This window comes from Perognathus longimembris, chromosome 6, assembly GCF_023159225.1.
Source record: "Perognathus longimembris pacificus isolate PPM17 chromosome 6, ASM2315922v1, whole genome shotgun sequence".
Taxonomy (NCBI): Eukaryota; Metazoa; Chordata; class Mammalia; order Rodentia; family Heteromyidae; genus Perognathus; species Perognathus longimembris.
In genome coordinates, this window is record NC_063166.1 from 60276786 (window position 1) to 60297983 (window position 21198).

The window sequence follows — 21198 nt, forward strand, 5'->3', positions numbered from 1 at the left end:
TAGAGTGGGCTGGGGATATAGCCTAGTGGCAAGAGTGCCTGCCTCGGATACACGAGGCCCTAGGTTCGATTCCCCAGCACCACATATACAGAAAACGGCCAGAAGCGGCGCTGTGGCTCAAGTGGCGGAGTGCTAGCCTTGAGCGGGAAGAAGCCAGGGACAGTGCTCAGGCCCTAAGTCCAAGGCCCAGGACTGGCCAAAAAAAAAAACAAAAAAACAAAAAAAAAAGTGTAGAGTTTGAATTGAAAATGTAGTTCTGATACTTTTTATTTGCCTGATTAGTTGCACTGAATTTTTAATAAAAATGCTTCTAGATTTTGGAGGAAAAAAAATCCTGAATCATTTCATCAGTTATACAGTCCCTTTCTCCTCTCACATATACATATGTTTTAACAACTTAAGAGTGTCTCCTCTAATCATAGTTCTTAAACACAATGGGCCAAGACTGACAGCAAGGAAATGACAGGAAGTAATAATGTTTAAGATTTTCTGACCACTCAGGTGTACTAAACCAAAATATTTTCTTTTTAATCACTACAGTGCTGGGACTTGAACGCAGACCCTTGTTCTTACAAACCCCAGACAAGGCCAATGCTACTGAAAATGATGGTAAAAGATCTCTGATGGTCTAGCAGTGAGAAAAACTCAATTCTGCTTTAAGTTATATTTGAGTCTCTATGTATTAACCTGTTTCCTTACATGGTATTACCTTGGTATTTCCTCCTAGCTCCAACATTTGTTATTTCTAAGGACATTCTCATTCAACCCACACTGAGTTTCTACTTGTAAGATGGATGAGAAAGTAAACTACCTTCTCAGCCCCACCCCCAAATCCACATCTCAGCAATGGAGGAGTACAGGCTCATTCCACTTTATGCATATGAGTGACAGATAACAGATGTGCCACTCAAAGGGAAAGTAACCCTGGAAACAAATCATCTACAGAGAAAAGATTAAAGTCTGAAGCTTTTTAACTTCTTTGGCCCAAATCCCCTTGAGATTAGCTTGCTAAATCAATGGTATTCGGGGTATAAATCTTCACCCAGAACTTATGGAGAAAGGGAGTTTGGGTTTTCCAGCCAACTAGAGATGTACTGGGCAACATGGTAGCCCTCAGTCATAGACAGATCCCAAGCACTTTATATGGCTTGTATAATCTGAAAATATATACCAGATGTCAAAGACTTAGTATAGACACAGAATATAAACAATGCCACTACAAAGTCTTATATTGACAGCTTGTTCAAATGATAATATTTTAGATACATCATGTCAAATAAAATACTTTACTGAAATTTGACCAGGGTCACTCTCTAGTGCTAAGGAGAGAACCCAGGGCTTTGAACATGGCGTGTACAAACTCTACTACTGAGCCACCCCCATAATATTTTACTTTTTTTTTTTTGCCAATCCTCGAGCTTGAACTCGGGGCCTGAGCACTGTCCCAGGCTTCTTTTGGCTCAAGGCTAGCACTCTGCCACTTGAGACACAACACCACTTCTGCCTTTTTCTATATATGTGGTGCTGAGGAATTGAACGCAGGGCTTCATGTACATGAGGCAAGCACTCTACCACTAGGCCATATTCCCAGTCCCATATTTTACTTTTAATTCCTTCTTTCTTCCTACTTTTCCTTCTTTCTTCCCTCCCTTCCCCCTTCCTCCAGGCTCCCTCCCTCCCTCTCTTCCTTCTTTCCTTCCTTCCTTCCTTTCTACCTTCTTTCCTTCCTTCCTTCTTTCTTTCCTTCCTTCTTGCCTTCCTTCAGATTGAATCTGGAACCTTGGACATACTACGCATGTACTCTGTGACTAAAAATATTACACCCTCAAGCACATTTTTTTTCCTTTTTAAATGTGGCTCTAAGAAAACTTTAAATTATACTTATGGATCATATTATATTTGTACTGGCAGTGTTGACTGAACCACTTGTACCCATCTGTGATTCCTAGACCAGCAGCATCTTACCATTTGAAACTTGTCAGAAAAGGAGACACTTGTCCCCACCCCAGACCTAGTATATCTATATTTTTTTTAACAAAATCCAGGGGAATCCTGTGCACATTTAAGTTTGAGAGGTCCCAGGCTGGCTTTCCCCATAACTCATCCTAGTAGATACTTGAGTTGTTGATCTAGAGCAGTGACATGGTAAAAGGATTCTGTCCTAAATTTTTTATACAAATGTTATTGGCTGAGCATTAGAATTATTTTTGTAAGTTAAATGATTATACAATTTAAAAATATATGTTAAAATTATTTTAAACATAAAATTACACACGCACACACACACACACACACAAACACACACAGAGGATGGAACAAGAAGGTTGCTTTGATGCTACCTTAGTTACTTCTGGATTTTCAGCCACCATGTAGGTGAAACTAATGTTCACCAGATCTGTACCACTGCAGACACACACTATCCGCCCCTCTAGATCATTTTCGGCTTTTCCAACAGTTTCAAGAGCCGCCAGGATTTTGGGATCCTGTACAAAGTTATAAAAATAGAAAAAAAGAAAGAGAAGAGATCATAGAGCATGAAGGAAACCATGGTAAACAGAACCACATTGACGTAAAAATATCCATGGAGCAATGGTTTATTTTTATTTCCCTTATTAAAAATGCCCAGTCAGTTAGCTTTACTCTAATAGGTACACAGGTGGAATTCCTAACGCTATGTGGTATTTAAAATCCCTTAAGAAAAATAGTATCTATTTCTTAGTTGAATAAACCAGGCATGAGTGTATTTGTTTAGATTTTTTCAGGTGCCACTATTGGAGGCCCTGGAGTTTGCTAGTGGCATAGGAAAGCCTACAATTAGAAAATTCCATGTCCACCAAGATCCAAAGAGTCTTTCCCCACAGGCAGGCTAATCACAGAGGGTTCTGTGAATAAATATGGCGTTACCATCGCCAGTTACCACAGTGTAGTCTCAAAATGAGATGAAGTCTTCCAAGTAGCCTGGATCAAAAGAGAGAGCATTTTCATCTCTTCAAGTCATGGCATCCTCAGTTGGAATGAAAGCAGTGAAAGACTGCCCATATTCATAAATAAAACAGTGTCTTTGTTCTCCAAAAGGGCTCAGAAAGAAATGCCAACATATAGTTACACAGAAAATTTAACTAACATAAAAGAAGCGGCTTTGAAAAAAATAAAAACAAACTAAAGAATGTAATTTTGTTTTGAACAGCAAAAAAACCTGCAGGGCTATTACACAAAGTAAAATAAATACTGTGCTTGAGCATTCTATGAAGAAATATCCTTTAAATTCCTAACACCACCATGCAAATAGCTTCTTATCAAACCAATCAATCACTGTGAAGAACACTGACTGATGTGCTTGCTCTGCATGGTTTTTCTTTATCCTTTCAGAGGCAAACTGAGCCTTCTAGGCACACAGGTATACAGAGATATGTGGCCACCTCAGCTACTTAAATTTCCACATTAACCACAACTGAAATGAGTCATTGCCAAAAATACAGGGGAAAGAAAGCTTGCAACTTCTGATTTAAGGGAAACAGTTTTGTTATGCTGACAGTATGCAAAGGCTGTCCTTTTCAAAGGTTAAAAACATTTCTAATACAAGCAAAGATAACGTAATCTATCACCAAAAAGTTAAGAAAATCAGGAAGTAAAATAGTGTCTTTTTTTTTCTCCCAAAGATGAGATTTTCTAAACTGTGTCAGTTCATAATTCCCAGGTGATAACTGTGTGGAAGAGACAAGTTAAGCAGCATCCTGGAGAATAATCCAACCTGTGTACATCTATTGAGATGAAGAATAAACACCAATTGCACATACCTTTGGTACAGCTCCCAGCCGAATGCTGTTGATAAGGGAACATTCCAGCACTTGTCCTTCCTGAAGACAGAGAAAATAACCAATCTATGAGTTAAATTCTGATATTCTGGGCTCAAAGTATATAGCAAGCACCTATGTTGCTCTTTTTTATTTCTTTTGAAACAAACCAAACCAAAGCAACAACTACAACAACAACAACAACAAACAAACAAACAGCTTGTAACTCAGGCTGATTACCAAACTGTTTACAAAGTCAGAACTGGGCTCGGAATATGGCCTAGTGGTAAAGTGCTCCCCTCATATACATGAAGCCCTGGGTTCGATTCCTTAGCACCACATATATAGAAAAAAGCCGTAAGTAGCACTGTGGCTCAAGAGGTAGAGTGCTAGCCTTAAGCAAAAAGAAGCTAGGGACAGTGCTCAGGCCCTGAGTCCACGCCCCAGGACTGGCAACAAAAACAAAACAAATAAACAAAGTCAGAACCTTCCTGCCCCAGCCTCTCACATGCTGGGATTACATGTATGTAATGAGTAATTACCAAATTTCTGATGATGAAGCCAATGTTAATTAAAGTAGGAGAGGGAATAAAAAAATCAAGTAACAATAATTATTTCCAGTGATAAAAAATAATTGACAGTCCAAATTTTTTATTTCAAATATATATGAGGTTAACACTCAATAGTTATTTACCAAAAATGTTTATGGTTTTATACATATAGTATTTGTAAGCATGTTTAAATGTCATGAAATACATATATATACACAAAATATTAAGTGGGAACAGTGCAAAATTTTACGTAACTGCAATTCTACCTTCCTTAAATCCAATTGAAACATTTTTTAAAATATGTGTAAGCTGTGCCATGTAGCAAATTAAGTCCCCGAGTGTTAAGAGGATCACCCTTTCCATTCTCCTTATGGAATTTAGTCCAAGTGAATTTTTCTGGAAAATATTTCTGATTCACAAGATTACATCAGACCAGCCTATTGCAGGCTCTACACTTCTTTAATAATACTTAATAAGTTGTAACTTAAAAATAATACTCCTTGCTTTGCATCTGCTCTAGGATTTATCGGAATTAGGACAACGTCCTTGAGCCTCCCAGCATGTGAAAGCATGTTTCCAAAACCCTTGAAAAAAAGTGGAAGGGCCATACCCTCAGGAGGACCCTGGTTCACCTGTCAAGAAATGACATAGCCAAAACCACCAAGCAAGAACAACTTCTGATTCCCGTGTCCTACCTTGCCTTCACTTTTCCAGGTCAAAAAGAAACCAAATTCATCCACCTTAAAGAGGCAGTTGGGTTCAAACACAAAGGATTCCTGTTTAAAAAAAAAAGAAAGAAATGTGTTGACTTTCAATATTTTAACTTAATACAAAATGCAAATATCTGTGAGGAAAGGAAAGGAACATGAGCCTAGATCCAAGGATACCCTGATTCTAATAACTACATTTTTTATATTATAGAACATTTTCATTTGGAAAACTCTTTTCATTCTTCTTCTGTACTGAAAAACAGGTCAGTCTCATAGAGCATCATCCTCTAGAACAGGTTTGGAAATAAACAACGATGAGGGTCATACTGAAGGCAGTTTCTCTAAGGTTTTAGAAGATGTCTTAGTTTCAGCCTACAGGTTTTTCTGCACACAAGACAAACTGTTGTCTGTATTTAACTTAATGTCAAAAGTCAGGACCAATGCCAGGTGTGGTGGTACATGTCTGTAATTCCAACACACAGAAAGCAGAGTGGGAAGATCACAAGCTTGAGGTCGGCATGGTTCACATAGACTTCCAGGTCACATTAGGGTGCATAGTGGCAGCACGTCTCAGACAAACAAAATGAATCAGCCCCAGTGATGTATTCAAGAAACCTCTCTGTTAATTCGGAAGTTTGTGGGCTATTGATGTGGACTTGGACACAAGAAACTCAGTACAAACGACAGGATGAAAGTCAAGAAGTGTGCCAAACCCAGAGGATTGGAGCAGCTGGACTTTATCTGCCAGTGGATTCCTAATCTTTAGTAAGAGGTTACCAATATGTTTCATAATTCCAGAAAAATTCTATGTAAATGAGAGGTAGGAAGCACTCAGGAAATGAACCCAGATAGCCTGTGCCTTCCTCTTATATTACTTCAATATTTCCACCTTTGCCAACTAATCTCTGTGCTCAATTCACCATCTCAAGAACCTGTCTGCCTACGTCGCTGTCCGCCAGAAATTAGGAACCTGTCTGGTAAGCATGGCTCAAAGCAGTGACTTTTAATCAAATAAACAGCAATGACAGGATTAAGATTTTAAGGGTGCATCAGGCTCTTACTTGTACACATTAAACTATATAGTTTGAAAAACCAGAAAAACAGCACTATTCACCAAGGTAACTCCAGTTCTGTCTAAAGTGACAGAATGCAAGGTCTCAAAGGCCTAAATGAATGTAGCCCTGAATTTGTTCAGGCAAAAGAAGAATTATCATATATATTCTAGCCCCATAGCGGATATGTTCTGGGCACTGAAGATATGGCAGTGAATAAGATCAGGGCAAGGAAATATTAAGTCTTCTGGAGTCAAAATCCAATCCCACTGCTTTTATTCCTTCTCCTAGAAAGACCCTTTCTAAGTCTAAGTCTGCTTGAATGCTCTAGTAATGACATCATTTCCAAAACAGGATAAGAAATTTGGGCAGGTAGAAGAAAAATAAGAGACAAAGTAAGGAGAGAGTGAATGGTTTCTCCCACAAGTACCTGTTTGGCTCTACAATCCATAGCAACCAAAGAAAAAAGGGGAGAAATATTCATAAGGTATCCATCTGGCAAAGTCAAATCAGTTTTTAGGTAGAGCAATAGAAATTCTCCAGGGGGCGCTCACTAGGAAGTCTAACTAAGCTGAAGTCTAAGTGCCCAACAAAGCCCACAATCAGCTAATTAACTGTAGCTGAAAGGTTTCCAGACCCAAGGACTGCAAACCACTAGTGAAAAATCAGAGTCAACAGGAGAGATACTTTGCAATCCCCTGAAAGAAACTACAACAGAACCTATTTAGGTTTCTCACTACTTCCTTGGCCTTTCTCTCAGAGATCATGTGTCTTTAAATTTAAAGAGGTTTAAATTTCACCTTCTGATGGGAACTTGGACTGTGGCTCCCCGACCATATCAAAGCAGTAGTAACTTAACACTCTCTTTTCTCCTCCAGATCTGGGTACTGCCAGATCTTAACAGGAAGTTAGGCTATGTCTCCTCTGCAGATCTGTTTGTCCTGCAGTTAAGAAATGCTAATGGCATTTTCAAGTAAAGAAATAAGTCATAGTGGAACTTTTCCCAGGGAGCCCAGAATCTCAGTTCTCATGTGACTTGGCTAACATTCATCGCAGTCACCCGGCAGAACTCAAGGAAGGACCTGCTATGTTTCTTTATGTCACAGATAGACAAGGGCTGGAATGGACCAGGAACTACTTTTTGTGGAAATACTGAACAAGTGATAGCCAGACTGCATTTTTGTTTAAGAGATGAAGGATGAATCACTTTGGGCAGAAGTGCTACTTAGATGCTTGTTCTGACACAGGGGTCCCCGGCTCTGGGAGGGTTATAGAGACATCAGCCATCAAGGATAATTGTAAATGTTCAAGCTATATGTTACTTGTGCTATGTTCTTCCGACATTTAGTTTATTCACATTATTCTTTATCAAAACTTGTCTTTCAAAGACTCAAGTTATTTTCAAATTGATTTAGGCTAAAAGTATATTTTTTCACCAAAAGCTGCTGGCTCATACCTGTAATTCTAGCTATGCATGAGGCTGAGATCCAAGGATTGCAGTTTGATGCCAGCTGGGGCAGAGAAGTCTGTGAGATTCATCTCCAATTAAGCACCAAAAACCTAGCTCAGCTGTGGCTCAAATGGTAGAACACTAGCCTTGAGCAAAAAAGCTCAGGGACTGCCACCAGGTCCTGAGTTCAAGTCTCAAGGCTGGCACATGTGCATACATATGTGTGCATGCATGCATTCATACACACACACTACATATATCTGTATGTCTATGTATATATGTATAAACATACATATATACATACATATGTGTGTGAGTATATCTATATCTATATCTATTCTTGCCAGTTCCAGTAATTCTGTTAACATTTAATTCCATTCTTCTTATAAGGAAAGAGTGAGAGAGACTTAATACTCTTTTGGTTGAAGAGAAGGAGTGTTTGGGTAGGAGATCAAGAAAATAGATCACTAACTTTGTTCTGATTATTACCGGTAGTTATTTTTACATTTTTTTCTGACTTCTTTTCTACCAGTTTACTTGTAAATATCTATATTTTTACACTATAGAGTGCAGTGCTTTCTCATTACCAGCTATATGGGAGTAGATAATAAAAGGTGTTACAACACAGTATTTCATTCAAGGGATGCTTTTTTTTAATTTGTGACTGGTCAGGCAGATAAGAACACAGACAAGAGTGAAATGAAATGAGAGTTTTGAACTCCATCATGGTTTTTATATCTTGTGTCATCAGATGAACAGGACCTTCAAAGGAAGTGACACTCCACAATGATTGGGAACCTAGTCTGCACTCCTGAACACAAGCTTTTTACTAGCCACCAGCTCAACAAACTCAGCAACTATTGTTGATTAACCTCATGGGGCTCTCTTTTCTTACCTGAAGTTGGGAAAACTAATATCAACCTCACCAGTCTCTCAGAGAACTAAAGGTGAAAAAGTCTACATAATTGGGACAAGGTAAATGCTGATTGCATTGCAAGAATTATGAAAGACCAGCTACCATTGGATGTATAGGTGTCGCACAAGAAATTTCATAATACAGTTCACAAAAACTCTGCCACAGTTTAAACTTGATGAACATCGTCCAATAGATTGCTGTGGTGATGGAAATGTGCCAGGTGGGCACAGCCCATCATGGTTACCATAAAGACATGGGGCCATAAAGCACTTGAGATGTAGGGTGTACAACAGAAGGGCAGGACTTTTAATACTAACTTAAATTTCAATTTCCAGCCATGGCTAAAATGGCAGTTACCATAGTGGACAATGAAATTTTGGAAAGATGGAGAAAAATGCTTAGAGGAGATTAGTTTCTTCAGTAGACAATAACACATCTAAAACTGGGGTCAATTCTCTGATTCCAATGTCCATGTTCATTTCACTCTGTCATTCTTGACCTACTGAATCCCCTCTGCCTGTTATCAACAGATTGCTAGTAGGCCAATAAAGGAACTTGAGCTACATCTACGCTGCCTTTGGGTACATGTGGCACTCACCTTCCTTGTTTCCTGGTGTGATAAGAACTCAGAAAAGCAAAGACCTGGTCTCATATATATATATCTCAGATCCTGGAAGCCCAAAAGATGTGCATGGCCCATCCTGACCCTTCTCTTAGTGGAATACTCTAAGCTCTGTAACTAGCCTATCCTTTTTGGTTTTCCATAAATACTTCTTTCTTTTTCAGACAGAAAGACAAATTTCTATTTTTTCAAGTCAAACTAAACTCTCAGAAATGACATTCTGTCACAGGTTGAGTTATGGGCTGCTCTAAGATATAAGTGTGGGTCCTCTAAATTTGTGTCTACCTTCATTACTAGGGTCTCTCCTCAGAAGATCCAGAATGGTCCATACCTTTTCTTAATCTCTCATCTAATTTTCAGATGCCTTGGGATGATGGATAGCATGTGCTCACACTCTCACACTCCATGGGAGGAGCCGGAGGACATTGGACCCAGCTGTTGAGTCCTAGGCTCCTATTTTGTGCTATTGCCTTGTAGAGAAGGCAACACGGGAGCATGTATAGCTTTTGCATTATTTTCTCTCAATCTTGGAGTCTTTGGACAGATGTTCCTATTGGCTCACATTGTTTAAATTGAATATTGAACTTTCTGTCTCCTACTAGTCACTGATGCTGCTCTAGACCCCAATAAAGAGATAGCAATCTATATCCCCACCATGAACTCCAAAGGCCTATGTGAGGACACTGAGGTCTATCACATAGATGGGAGAACAGAGCAGGAAGTGGTGACTACACTGAAGCACTCATTGAAACCATGCATGCTTTATCAATCTCATCAAGAGGGCCAGATTGTTAGGGAGAATGTTCGGGTGACTGCTCTAGAGTCAATCTGAAGGAGCCTTTGCTGTCCCTCCCACCTTTCTCTGAATGTCCTTAACCATCTATCAAGGGTTATAAAATTTCTCATTTCTAATTACTTCTTTTGAAGATTTCCTAGGGAATCTCTCCAAATACACAAATGAGGTGTTCAGGTTCGATGACAGGCTTCCTCTCCCACTAGGAGGTAGTGTTTGCCAACACTTCAAATACTTTTAGTTATTTCTCAGACACTACCACCAGGAAGATCTCTGTTTCTACTGATGTACTACTTATCATGCAGCCCCATGACCACTATGTCTTCTATACCACTTCTTTCCTGCATTGTCAAGGCTACCAAGAGCACCATAAGCAAATCTGCAGCTTGTGACTTTCAACCTTATAGAATGTTTTTCTATCCATAATGTTGCTGGCCTGCCCATTTTATCCTTACTTTGATAGGTTTCCCCACGTGTGTGTGTTTATGTATGTATGCATTTAGTTATTTGTTTATTTCTACACAGTCTAAATCCCTCTTCCATTATTTTTTATCTGGCTATAGTTGTTATAGTTTCCTACCAGCAATGATAAAAACATATAAGTAGAGAAACTATCTTACAAGCACTAGAAACAACTGAACACTTGTTATGGAGTCTTAGACTCAGATGTCAGGTGAATCTGACAAATGTAATGGTTAGACACTCGTTTCTTTCTCCCTAAAATCAGAGACCACCATATCATCTCTAATACATATCTCATAGGTTAACTTTCAGTATTAGAAAATATAGTACAAATCTCAACTAAGTAAATTACTATTAATGATTAATATGATAATGCAGTCATAATAATGATTAATGTTGATTCTATTGATTATTACAATCACAAAAAATGAGATAAATACTATCATCCCCACTTTGCAAGTGAGAAAATGAATATTAATGGAGTTTGGGCAAGTTGCCAAATAAGGTTGACATTATATGGGACACAGCTCTACTTGTGTCTTAAGAAGGAATCATTTTTGTTATGTGGATCCGGAATGCACTTCTGTAAATAAGGGAAGCACAGAGTTTTCATATAGGTAATTATTGAATTAGACTCACTGACAGCTTGGTATACATGTTCAGGGAGATAAACCTGAGTTTCTTCTTTTCTACCCTACCTATCTCTTGTGCCCAACCCAGCCTCCCTACATTCATGTCATGTCAAGTAACAGAGAACAGTCAGCAGAACACATGTCCTTTCCCACGGACATCATGAAGTACTTTCAGCAGTAGCAAGCAGGAGAGATCATGCCTGGGTTGGGAATCCAGTGGCCTGTACCCTGACATGGCTGATCCCACTAAGGGGAGAGACAGAAGCCAAGTGAGGTTTTAAAGGTAAAGAGGCCTCCTGTCTATGTTGGTTCCTAAATCTCACAGGAACAGCACTATAAATCTCTCTTTTAATAAACAACTGTGAGCATCTACAGTGTTCATTTCAGCAATGACTGCAGCATCAAAAACATTCCATCTTGGTGTCAAGTGGAAGGATTTTATTTAATTTACCCTTTCACATTATTATCTTATTTTATTTACTTCTTGTGCCAATACTGGGGCTTGAACTCAGGGCCTTGTACTCTTGCTTGGCCTTTTCACTCAAGGTTGGCACTCTTATCACTTTTGCCACAGTTGCACTTCTGGCTTTTTGCTGGCTAATTGAAGATAAGCATTTCATGGACTTTCCTTCCCAGGACTGGTTTGGAATTATAATCCCCAGATCCCAGCCTCCTATGAGCTACTGGCACCTGGCATTATTTTATTCTTATATCAGAAAGGAAAATCATCACCTTTGCCGATGACCTAGCTTGGAAGATCCAATGAAGGTATTGGAAAGCAATAAAGAGAAGCAATAACAAAAAATTGAAAGTCAGCCTGATGGTCCATTCATGGGTAGTGAGAAAAGATGACATTCTCCACAAAGAAATTTGCTCTTTACCTGACTTTATAATGACAATAAAAATATTTATTATGAAAACAAAACAAAAAACAAAACAAAATGCCATGGCGCTGAATATGTGTGTCCTCCTAAATGTATAGGATGAAATCTTAACTCTTAAGGTGATAGTATTAGAGTATTAGGAGGTGAGGGTTTTTGAGGGGATGACTAACATTAATGCCCCCCATAAAAAAAGATCCCAGGGAGACCATCATCCCTTTTACCATGTGATAACGTAGCAAGATATCATCTAGATATCTAGAGGCTCTACCCAGCCTCTAGAATGGTAGAAATACATTTTCTGTTTATAACCATTCAATATATGGCATTTTGTTGTAGCAATTTACACAGACTAAGACCCGAGGCATCAACAATGTCCTTTCCTTCCATCAGCTCAATTACAATTTGCATGCGAAGAGGAAGGCAGTACTCAGATTACCCTGATAAGAGAGGCCAACCCACTTCCAATAGCTTATCTTGTAGTCATCAATAGCTGGGAGTTCCTATTTCCTAGTTTACTACTAAAGATTTTGAATCTGGGGGACTTTAAGGTCAGCTAGTCTGAGACACCAAACTCCTGGTGTACATGTGTGTGTATTTGTGTTTGTGTGTATGTGTGCTTGTTCTTCTATCTTTCCCAGCATAAAGACAGACATTTTGGGATTAAGTCTAAATGTTCAACTCCTTAAAAGCCTTTTATGCATGGAGGTGAAGATCCTGATCGTTGCCACAGCACACTTAAGGAATGATTACTAAAACATCAACCACTGCCTCCCAAGTTGCAGGAGGTCAACAAAACAGGTCTTCAAGGGGAGAGCAGTCTCTTAAAGTAACTAAAATAAGGGCCAATTAAAAAGACCAGCTTTCTCCATACACTGTGGACACAAATAAATAACATCCATCATAAATATTTACAAGTATTAAAAACACATGTTTTTAGTATTTCCAACCCCAAACAATTCTAAAAATAGATGTGCTAGAAATATATAACTGTAAGCTGATAAACCCCTGATTTTTAGTCAAGCATTTCTAATTAAAACACCATTGGCTCCAAAGTAATAAATTACAGTGAGTAATTAATTAAAAACTTAGTGATACAGAAGACATATTGGGAAAAGGCAAGTTAAGGAAATAACATTTTTTTTTTTTTTTTTTTTTTTTTTTTTTTTTTTTTTTTTTTGACCAGTCCTAGGCCGTGAACTCAGGGCCTGAGCACTGTCCCTGGCTTCTTTTTTGCTCAAGGCTAGCACTCTGCCACTTGAACCACAGCGCCACTTCTGGCCATTTTCTGTATATGTGGTGCTGAGGAATCGAACCCAGGGCCTCATGTATACGAGGCAAGCACTCTTGCCACTAGGCCATATTCCCAGCCCCAGGAAATAACATTTTTAAACCATGGTCCTATGGATAAGATCATGTTGAATAGAGTCATTGTAAAGAATGGAATGTCATGTGATTTTGTGAAACTTCCCACAAACAATGCACCTTTTAAAAATGCTTTTTTTCCTAATAGTGGCATAACACATTGCCACCATTACAGTTTCATCTTCTGGAATAGTTTATATTGAGCCTCAAAGATACATAGTCCCCCATACTGCTGCTAGAAACAAAAGGCAGCATTTACTGGAACATCATTCAAGGACCACTGCTGTAGCCTAGGGAGTTCAGTGAGTAGTCAGCTTTATACAACAGCAGCAGAGTCTTGAAGGATTGTTCATGCAACCTTCCTGCTAAGAAAAGGGCTGCTGCATTGCTTGTAGCATTGAGATTCAAATGCCCAGACAGAGATGGAAAGCATGAGAGACCCATCCAACAGGTAAACAAGGAAAGGGAAAGAAACCAGGAGTGAGCAGGCAGAGCCTCCAAAGCACACTGTGGAACTAATGCCCATGAGAAGAGAGGAGGAGGACAGAGGGTTGGGGACTACAGGTCTCAGATTGCCCTACACTCTAAAACAGATCTATCTCACTTCTTCCTTATACAGGTGACAGCCTAGGCAACTTCACTCTCTGTCAAAAGAAGTGGCTGTGCTTTCATGCTTAGTGTGGGTTTAAGACTGAGACAAGGTCTCATCTCTGAGTACTCAAAACCAAAATTGAATTTAATCCTGTTTAACTCCAATCGTGTGCTCTTAATCAACTGACTGTGCATCTTTAGCTTTTGGAAAGACCCCATTTGGCATTATTTTTTTTTTTACTTTAAATATTACTCTGTACAAAAACTCTTTATTTGCAAACAATATCCTAGCAACTTGGCCCTGGTGAAGTCTAAAAAACTCCAGACTCTTATGTATTCTTAACTACATTACAAAGATCTCTTGCCCTTTTAGGTAATTGGGAGAAGCAAGTCCACAGAAGAACCGCACTGGAGGTGCCCACAAAGTTGTCCCCAGGTTAACTTCTTATAGAGTATAACAACCCAAACAGTGCTCAGGCCCTGAGTTCAAGCCCCAGGACTGGCACAAAAAAAAAAACAAACCAGGGCTGGGGATATGGCCTAGTGGCAAGAGTGCTCGCCTCGCATACATAAAGCCCTGGGTTCGATTACCCAGCACCACAAATACAGAAAATGGCCAGAAGTGGCGCTGTGGCTCAAGTGGCAGAGTGCTAGCCTTGAGCAAAAGGAAGCCAGGGACAGTGCTCAGCTCCTGAGTCCAAGGCCCAGGACTGGCAAAAACAACAACAACAACAGCAAAAAGACCAAAACAAACAAACAAAAAAAAAACCCAAATACCTGAGAAGCTAGATTGGCTCTCCTCAAAGACTTCAATAAAAAATTTGAATACCTACTTTGAGTAGCTTTAAGAGAAAATCCATAGTTTTTTTTTTTTTTAAAAAACATGAGCTTTGAGGTATTTTATTTAAATCTATATTAAATATTGAAAAGATGACTTTCCTGTTGAGAATACCTCATTACTATTTTCATCAACTAAAAGGAAATACTCATTACCTTTCTTATAGCAAATTGTACCTAGTTCTTCCCTCTACTTCAAAAATAGAGGTTTAAAAAAAATCCCTGGTTAATAGTTTTCTATCCTTAAAGGCTGTTGTTCATTGATCATAAGGGAGATATGTTACCACTGTTAAGAGTACCGAAGGGCAATTAATGAAAAATAAACTCTTCCCATTCTCATTTTCCTAAAAGAATGGCATTGAAATTTTTGCAGTATAAAAACAAATGGGACATAAAAGAGCTAAACAGATCTTTGGGGATGAGAATGTAGCTTAGTGGTAGAGCACTTGCTTATCATGTATAAGGTCCTGAGTTCCATCTCCAGGACCACAAAACAACCAACCAAACAAAGCCCCCCAAAATATCTTTGGCTGTAACTTCCACTCATGAATTTAAGAAGGGCTGTTTACGATTGCTTTTTTTTTTTTTACATTTGCACTTTAAAAAATATTTCTCTGCTTATAATCATTCTGTGTCACAGAGCAGGTAGCTGTAATGAGTCTATACCCTGCATTCTGTTTATTCACACATCATTCTTGGAAACTGGCTCCATCACTTACTAGCTGGATACTTGTCTTCCCTTATCGGTAAACTCTGGAAAGTAAGCTCATTTAATCCTCATAACTGTTCATGGTATAGCATCCACTAGGCAACCGAGGAAAAGTAGCATCTCTTATTCAATAGTTTTCCTTCCTTTATCTGCATCGCCTCAGGGAGATTAGCTGTAAAGAACTTTACTTGCCCTGTGTCTAGTAGCTCTCAAACTTCAACAGCATCATTGGAATAACTGCAGCAGCTCTTGTAACATACATGGCTAGACCTCCACCTCTGGTTTAACTCTGTTGGCCTTGGATGGGGACTGGTAATCTGCATTTGTAATAAACTTGTAGATGCTGCACACTGGAGACTAGCTGCCATGGGCACCCCAGATTTGCCTAGGCCTCTGGACTTGTAAATAGATGACTATGGGGCTTATTTAGCCTACACAGTCATGTGATTCAACTGTTCACAATAAACCTCTTCCTGGCCTTTTAAAAATATAAATGTGTAAGTACTTCCTACTGGTCCTGCCTGGAGAAGCCTAACCAGCACAGCACCTTCTCTAAAGGCACAAAAATAAGTAACAATTATGAAAACATACCTCATAACTTCTAAGAACAGAATTAATTCACTGGAAGTTGCACAAGTTTAAAAATGTCATTTTCTTACTCCAGAAGGAATGTAAAACTTACCGACTTTAAAATATGCCATATATTTCATTTGACTGATCATCCCTTCACACTTGAATGGGCATTATTAATGCCATGGCTATACCAGAAGCATTAACAGAGTACAATTCCAAAGAGAATCTGTGAAGGCAAAGTCAGAATAAACTATAGGCTTCTTTGTCAACAGCCTAGAGATCCACAACCCTTGACACATTGATTTAATCAAAAGCATATTTTGGCCAGATGCGGCTGCTCAAGCTTGTAATACTAGCTACTTGATAGACAAAGATAGGGAGATTGCAGTTTAAGGCTAACCCAGGCATAAAAGAGTGAAAGACTCCGTTTCACACAATGGCTGGGCACAGTGATTTATGCCTGTCACCCCCCCCCCCAGCCAAAGAAGGAACAAGTATAGAGGTTGTAACCCAAGTCAGCCTGGGTATAAAGCGAGATCCTCCCTCAAAAATAACCAGGCATGTCCTCGTCACCACTGCTCTATTCACCTGCAGCAGTAGGAACTAATAGTAACTATTTACTAAAGATGGAACAAGAGCCAGAGAAAATCCAACACTGTGACTTTACCATTGAAATTTTAATTGAATTCTTTAGGATAGCACAGTAGCATCTGATGGGTCTATGTGGCTTCTTTGACAGTTTCTTATATTTTAGTGGTATTGACTCTCAAACATTCTGTCCTGTTTGTTTGGTTTCCACAAGCTCCTTGTGAGTTCAGCACCATCTCAGATTTCTTTCACTGGTTTCCTAATGGATTCGCCTCACGTCTTCTCATAAACAAGTTGTCCTTCTTGCACCCTTGAAGCAGAGATCTCAAGTATTAAAGACTTTTCCATTGCCCTGACTCAGACACTATTTCATGGGTGAAGTCCTTCTGTTCTTGCAGGAAATAGAATGATTTTCTTCTACCTTTGGGAAGAAATGAAGTAAAGCAAATCCAGAGAAACTTCACAGAGAAGAAAGTAACATAAAAATGAGAAGAGCCAGCAAAGAAAACAAAACATGAGAACTCTATTATGCAGCAAAAGTAGATACAATGACGGATTAAGAAAAGCAAAAGAAATGATGGTTCACTGTGCTAAACACACAGTAAAACCAGAAGAGAAAACAAGGAGTTAAAAGTGATTTCATCATTGCTATCAAAATGAATTTGTTAATCATTTCTGACGTCATATGTCCTCTATGCTAGATAGCCTCAAAATACTACCCGGGGGTCAAATAGTCTATCTTCTTTTTCTGAAAATATAGTTATATTGGAACACAGACCATTCATTCATTTACATATTAATGGTCTGTGGCTGATTCTGTGTTACAATGACAAAGTGAAGTAGCTGTCACTTCGTGGCTGACAAAACCTAAAACATGCACCGTTGGGGTCTTTATAGGAAAAAGTGAGGTGAGTTCTGTTCTATGCTTTTGCAATTCTCCTGCTATATAGGAATACACGAGGTAAGTGAGGTGCTTGTAAACAGAGCCACAGTCTTCTCCCCCATCTTGCCACCAAACATTTACAATGTGACTTTCATCCTTTCCCTTCCAGTAGTGGAATTTTCTGCCCCATTACTTGAGTCTGGGCCTGGCTTGTGGATTCCTGTTGCCTTTAGAATGTGGCAGCAGTTGGCTGTGCCCATAAGAGGATGAGGAATTTGGTCTGGTAAAGGTAAGACCAGCTCACAGTTGACCCAGGAAATGTTCAGGAAGTCCAGAGTATTGATGTCTGGGTTTGTGGAACCCCCAAACAGTGGCAGTCTTAATTCACTAAGCTGTGGAGTGGTTCCTTAAGCAGCAAAAGCTGATCCAATTATTGACACTATTGCAGGCTGGTAAAACCCTGTCTCTTCACATTCTGGACACCCCCCCTATCCTCCCTTGCTGGCCTCTTCATCAGTCTGAGCTCATGCCTCCTGTTGATTCTTCAGTGCCTCTCTGTGACTTTACCTTGAGTCACTAAAGCCTGAGATTGATTATTGCCTCTCATAGCAACTGCCTCTGTCCATTCCAGTACTTTTCTAGTTTAGTGGCCTGTGCAACTTAGCATTCTGTTATGCTTACATGCTAGCATGTTAGCATGCACACTATCACTGCCCCAAGGCTTCTTTCTATCAAAAGCTGTGCTTTCTTTCCCTGGATCTAACACACTAAAAGACAGCTCTGAAAACTTTGCAATTGGCATTTTCTCTAACCTCACCCATGAGTAAAGTAGCACATGCCCATCATGGAGCCATGTGGCAGATTATCTCAGGCTTCTACTAATAAACTAATCTCTTACTCTGGGTGAAAGGATGAAATCAAAGATGGAAGAAGCTAAAGGGGATTAACTACTAGAAAATGTAAAATCTGACTATTAGAAGTCTGATTATAAATAGGATGAACTGATTAGTAACAACGCTTTACAGTTCTCAGCCTCAGTGGGATCTTCACTCTGGGAGGCATCCACACACACTGGCTGTGCCTCATGCTTTCTCACTGGAATTTCTGGCATAGGTATATTGGTTCCATTTGGGGTGAGACGAATGTTCAGACCAGTGAAGAGGACTCACTCAAGGTCATAACTTACAAATGTCAGGGGCATGGCTCAAACCAAAGTCTTTTTGTCTTTAAGTCTACTTACCTTCTGGAACAGTCCCAAAGCACACAGACCTTTTCCTTAAACATCTCATGATTAGATGACAATGAGCTCTGAGCTCTAGCTACATGTGAGCCCAGATAACATTATCAAAAGCTGGTCTGTAGGAAGGAACTGACGTGAGGGATCTGGTGAAATCCTGGCGGATGCTAACTCTTGCTACTTTGGGTTATTTCAGGGTTCAGGCCAAGTGATGTAATGTCCAGGGGACTGGCCATTACTTTCTTACCACAGGAGAATGAAGTCATTTAACTGTGATGACAAGAAAGGTGATGGAAAGCAGGTAGGTGCAGAATCATAATTAGGTGAAAAATGGAAACTCTTTAGATTCATTGCCTTCACATTACCTATTCTCTACCACAAATATGTTAATAAAATACTGTGAGAGCTGGACAATGGAGCCGAAAAGTAGGCAAATACTTGCTTTCTTTGTGTGAGGCACTGGGTTAAATCTCAGAACCATAAAAGACAAAGAACAGGAGTGTAAGACTGAGACAGTGAAAGAAACAAGAATGAGAGAGAAACATGAGTGCTAGGAACTGAAATGAGTATGTGGCCCATGCCTGTAATCCTAGTACTTGAAGGCTGAAGTAAGAGGATGGTGAGGATTTTGTGATGGTCCTGGGGCTTGAACATAGGCTTAGGCACTCTACCACTTGAGCCAGAGCTCCACTCCCAAGGATAGTCAAACTGGACTTAAAAAAGTAAGACCCAGCTTAAAAGAAATGTAGAGACATATTGTATATCCAGTAAGAGAAAGGGGGACTGAGACTGTAGCTCACCTTCCTTATATATTTACAAATTCTTTGTTCCCTGTTATGATTTGGACCCTGAATTTTCCTTAAACATCCACAGAGACCTAGTGTCTACAATGGCACTAATGGGAGGTGGTGGAAACTTTGAGAGATGTGGCTTAGTAGAAGTTCTTTAGGTCATTAGTGGTGTGTGTATGAAGAGGATTGGGAGGTCTCGTTCCTTACTCTCTTGTTCTGCTTTCCAGTCCTAAGTAATACCACACTATGTGAGCCCTGTCACTGACACACAACACATCCTTAGAGGTCCAAAACAATGAATCCACCTGATTTGGGGCTGGAGACTGTAAACCATAATACACCTATTTGTGTTGGTTTTCTCCTTCCAGTGCTGAGCCCATCCTTAAAGTATCTAATGAGAAAGTCTCTGTTTTACACCACAGGCCCCTCTTGTCAATTCTACCTATCTCTTTCCTTAATCCATGGTTTAATTATATAGTTCAGCTTGCTTTGAACTCATAATCCTCCTGCTTCAGGCTTGAGAGAGCTAGGATAAAGATGTACACATCAAGATCTGCTGCTACTTGTCTTCTTTTTTGCCCTCCCCCCCATTTGTCTTCTTTTCATTCTCCTTTCATCAGATCCTCTCTAGCCTTGGTCCAGCTCTTCAATATACCTAATTGTGCTCAAATTTCTAGAATGTACAATGCTTTCATCTTCATTCTTGCCCTAGTAGGTTCCTCCTTGACATTCAGGTGTTACATCAAATGTTATCATGCTTACAGCCTTTCCTTCTCATTAAACCCATGCCATGACAGCCTCTCTCCAGTGCTTCAGTGTCTGCTTCTCTGATCATTCCTTTATAATTTTACTGGAATAATTATGCATCTCTGGAAATCACTTGATTTTTTTCTATCCTTACTGACTTACTTCCTGCCCACCTCCTGCTAAGGGACGATAAAGTCCTCAAGAACTGAGAATTCATGTTCACTGCTTTATCTCTGCCTGTAGAACATTAACCAATGTAGGTTAAGTGAATTTATCCTGTCTATAGTTGACAAGACTAAATATGTTTTCTAACTTATTCTAAATTTCATCTAAGAAAATGCTTTTCTCGTTTGTTCTAAGCGATGCTGCCTCTGCTAAAACAAAGCAAAATTCTGAACCGCATAGGAGTCAATTGTACTCAGAATTAACTTCACTATGATACAACATGTTCTTCTGTAGCCCAATAACTTATATAGTAATGCATACTCAATATACAAAATGTGTAGAACTCACATGTAAATATATACATATACATTTTACTTTCCAATTATAATGAAAATACTAAAACTTTTTCCCCTCAAATATTTCTATACAAAGAGGCTTTTAATCCAAGCTGATAAATCTTTTATATCATCTTCTACCTATGTGTGATCAAAGAACTATTTTCCTCTTTTTTTAATCTTCTTTATTGTCAAAGTGAAGTACAGAGGGGTTACAGTTTCATATGTGAGGCAGTGAGAACATTTCTTATCCAACTTGTTACCTCATCCCTCAATTTTCCGGAGACTCTCCCCTCCCCCTTTCCCTGTCCTTCTTCCCCCCCCTGAGTTGTACAGTTGGTTTACATCAAATGGTTTTGTAAGTGTTGCTTTTGGAATGACTTGTCTTTTTACATATTGAGTCTTTATTGAAATATCTTATTGGCTTTGTTTATTATTTGTTTGTTTTAGAGAACAAGAAAATTTATTAGTGAAATAAAGAGAAAGATGGCACAGGAAAAAAAAAGAACTTATT

The 21198-nt window shown here is 39.2% G+C and overlaps 1 protein-coding gene across 6 annotated transcripts in view; it reads right to left on the bottom strand.

The window, feature by feature from the left end:
- Window positions 1–21198, bottom strand: part of Plcb4 (phospholipase C beta 4) — a 351489-nt gene that overhangs the window by 105850 nt on the left and 224441 nt on the right. For all 6 annotated transcript variants that reach the window (XM_048348807.1, XM_048348811.1, XM_048348806.1 and 3 more), the window contains 3 exons: window positions 5041–5121; window positions 3798–3857; window positions 2340–2483 (listed from right to left, as the gene is read on the bottom strand). In XM_048348807.1, coding sequence (XP_048204764.1) covers window positions 2340–2483; window positions 3798–3857; window positions 5041–5121 — 285 coding nt within the window. The remainder of the gene's footprint in view (window positions 1–2339; window positions 2484–3797; window positions 3858–5040; window positions 5122–21198) is intronic.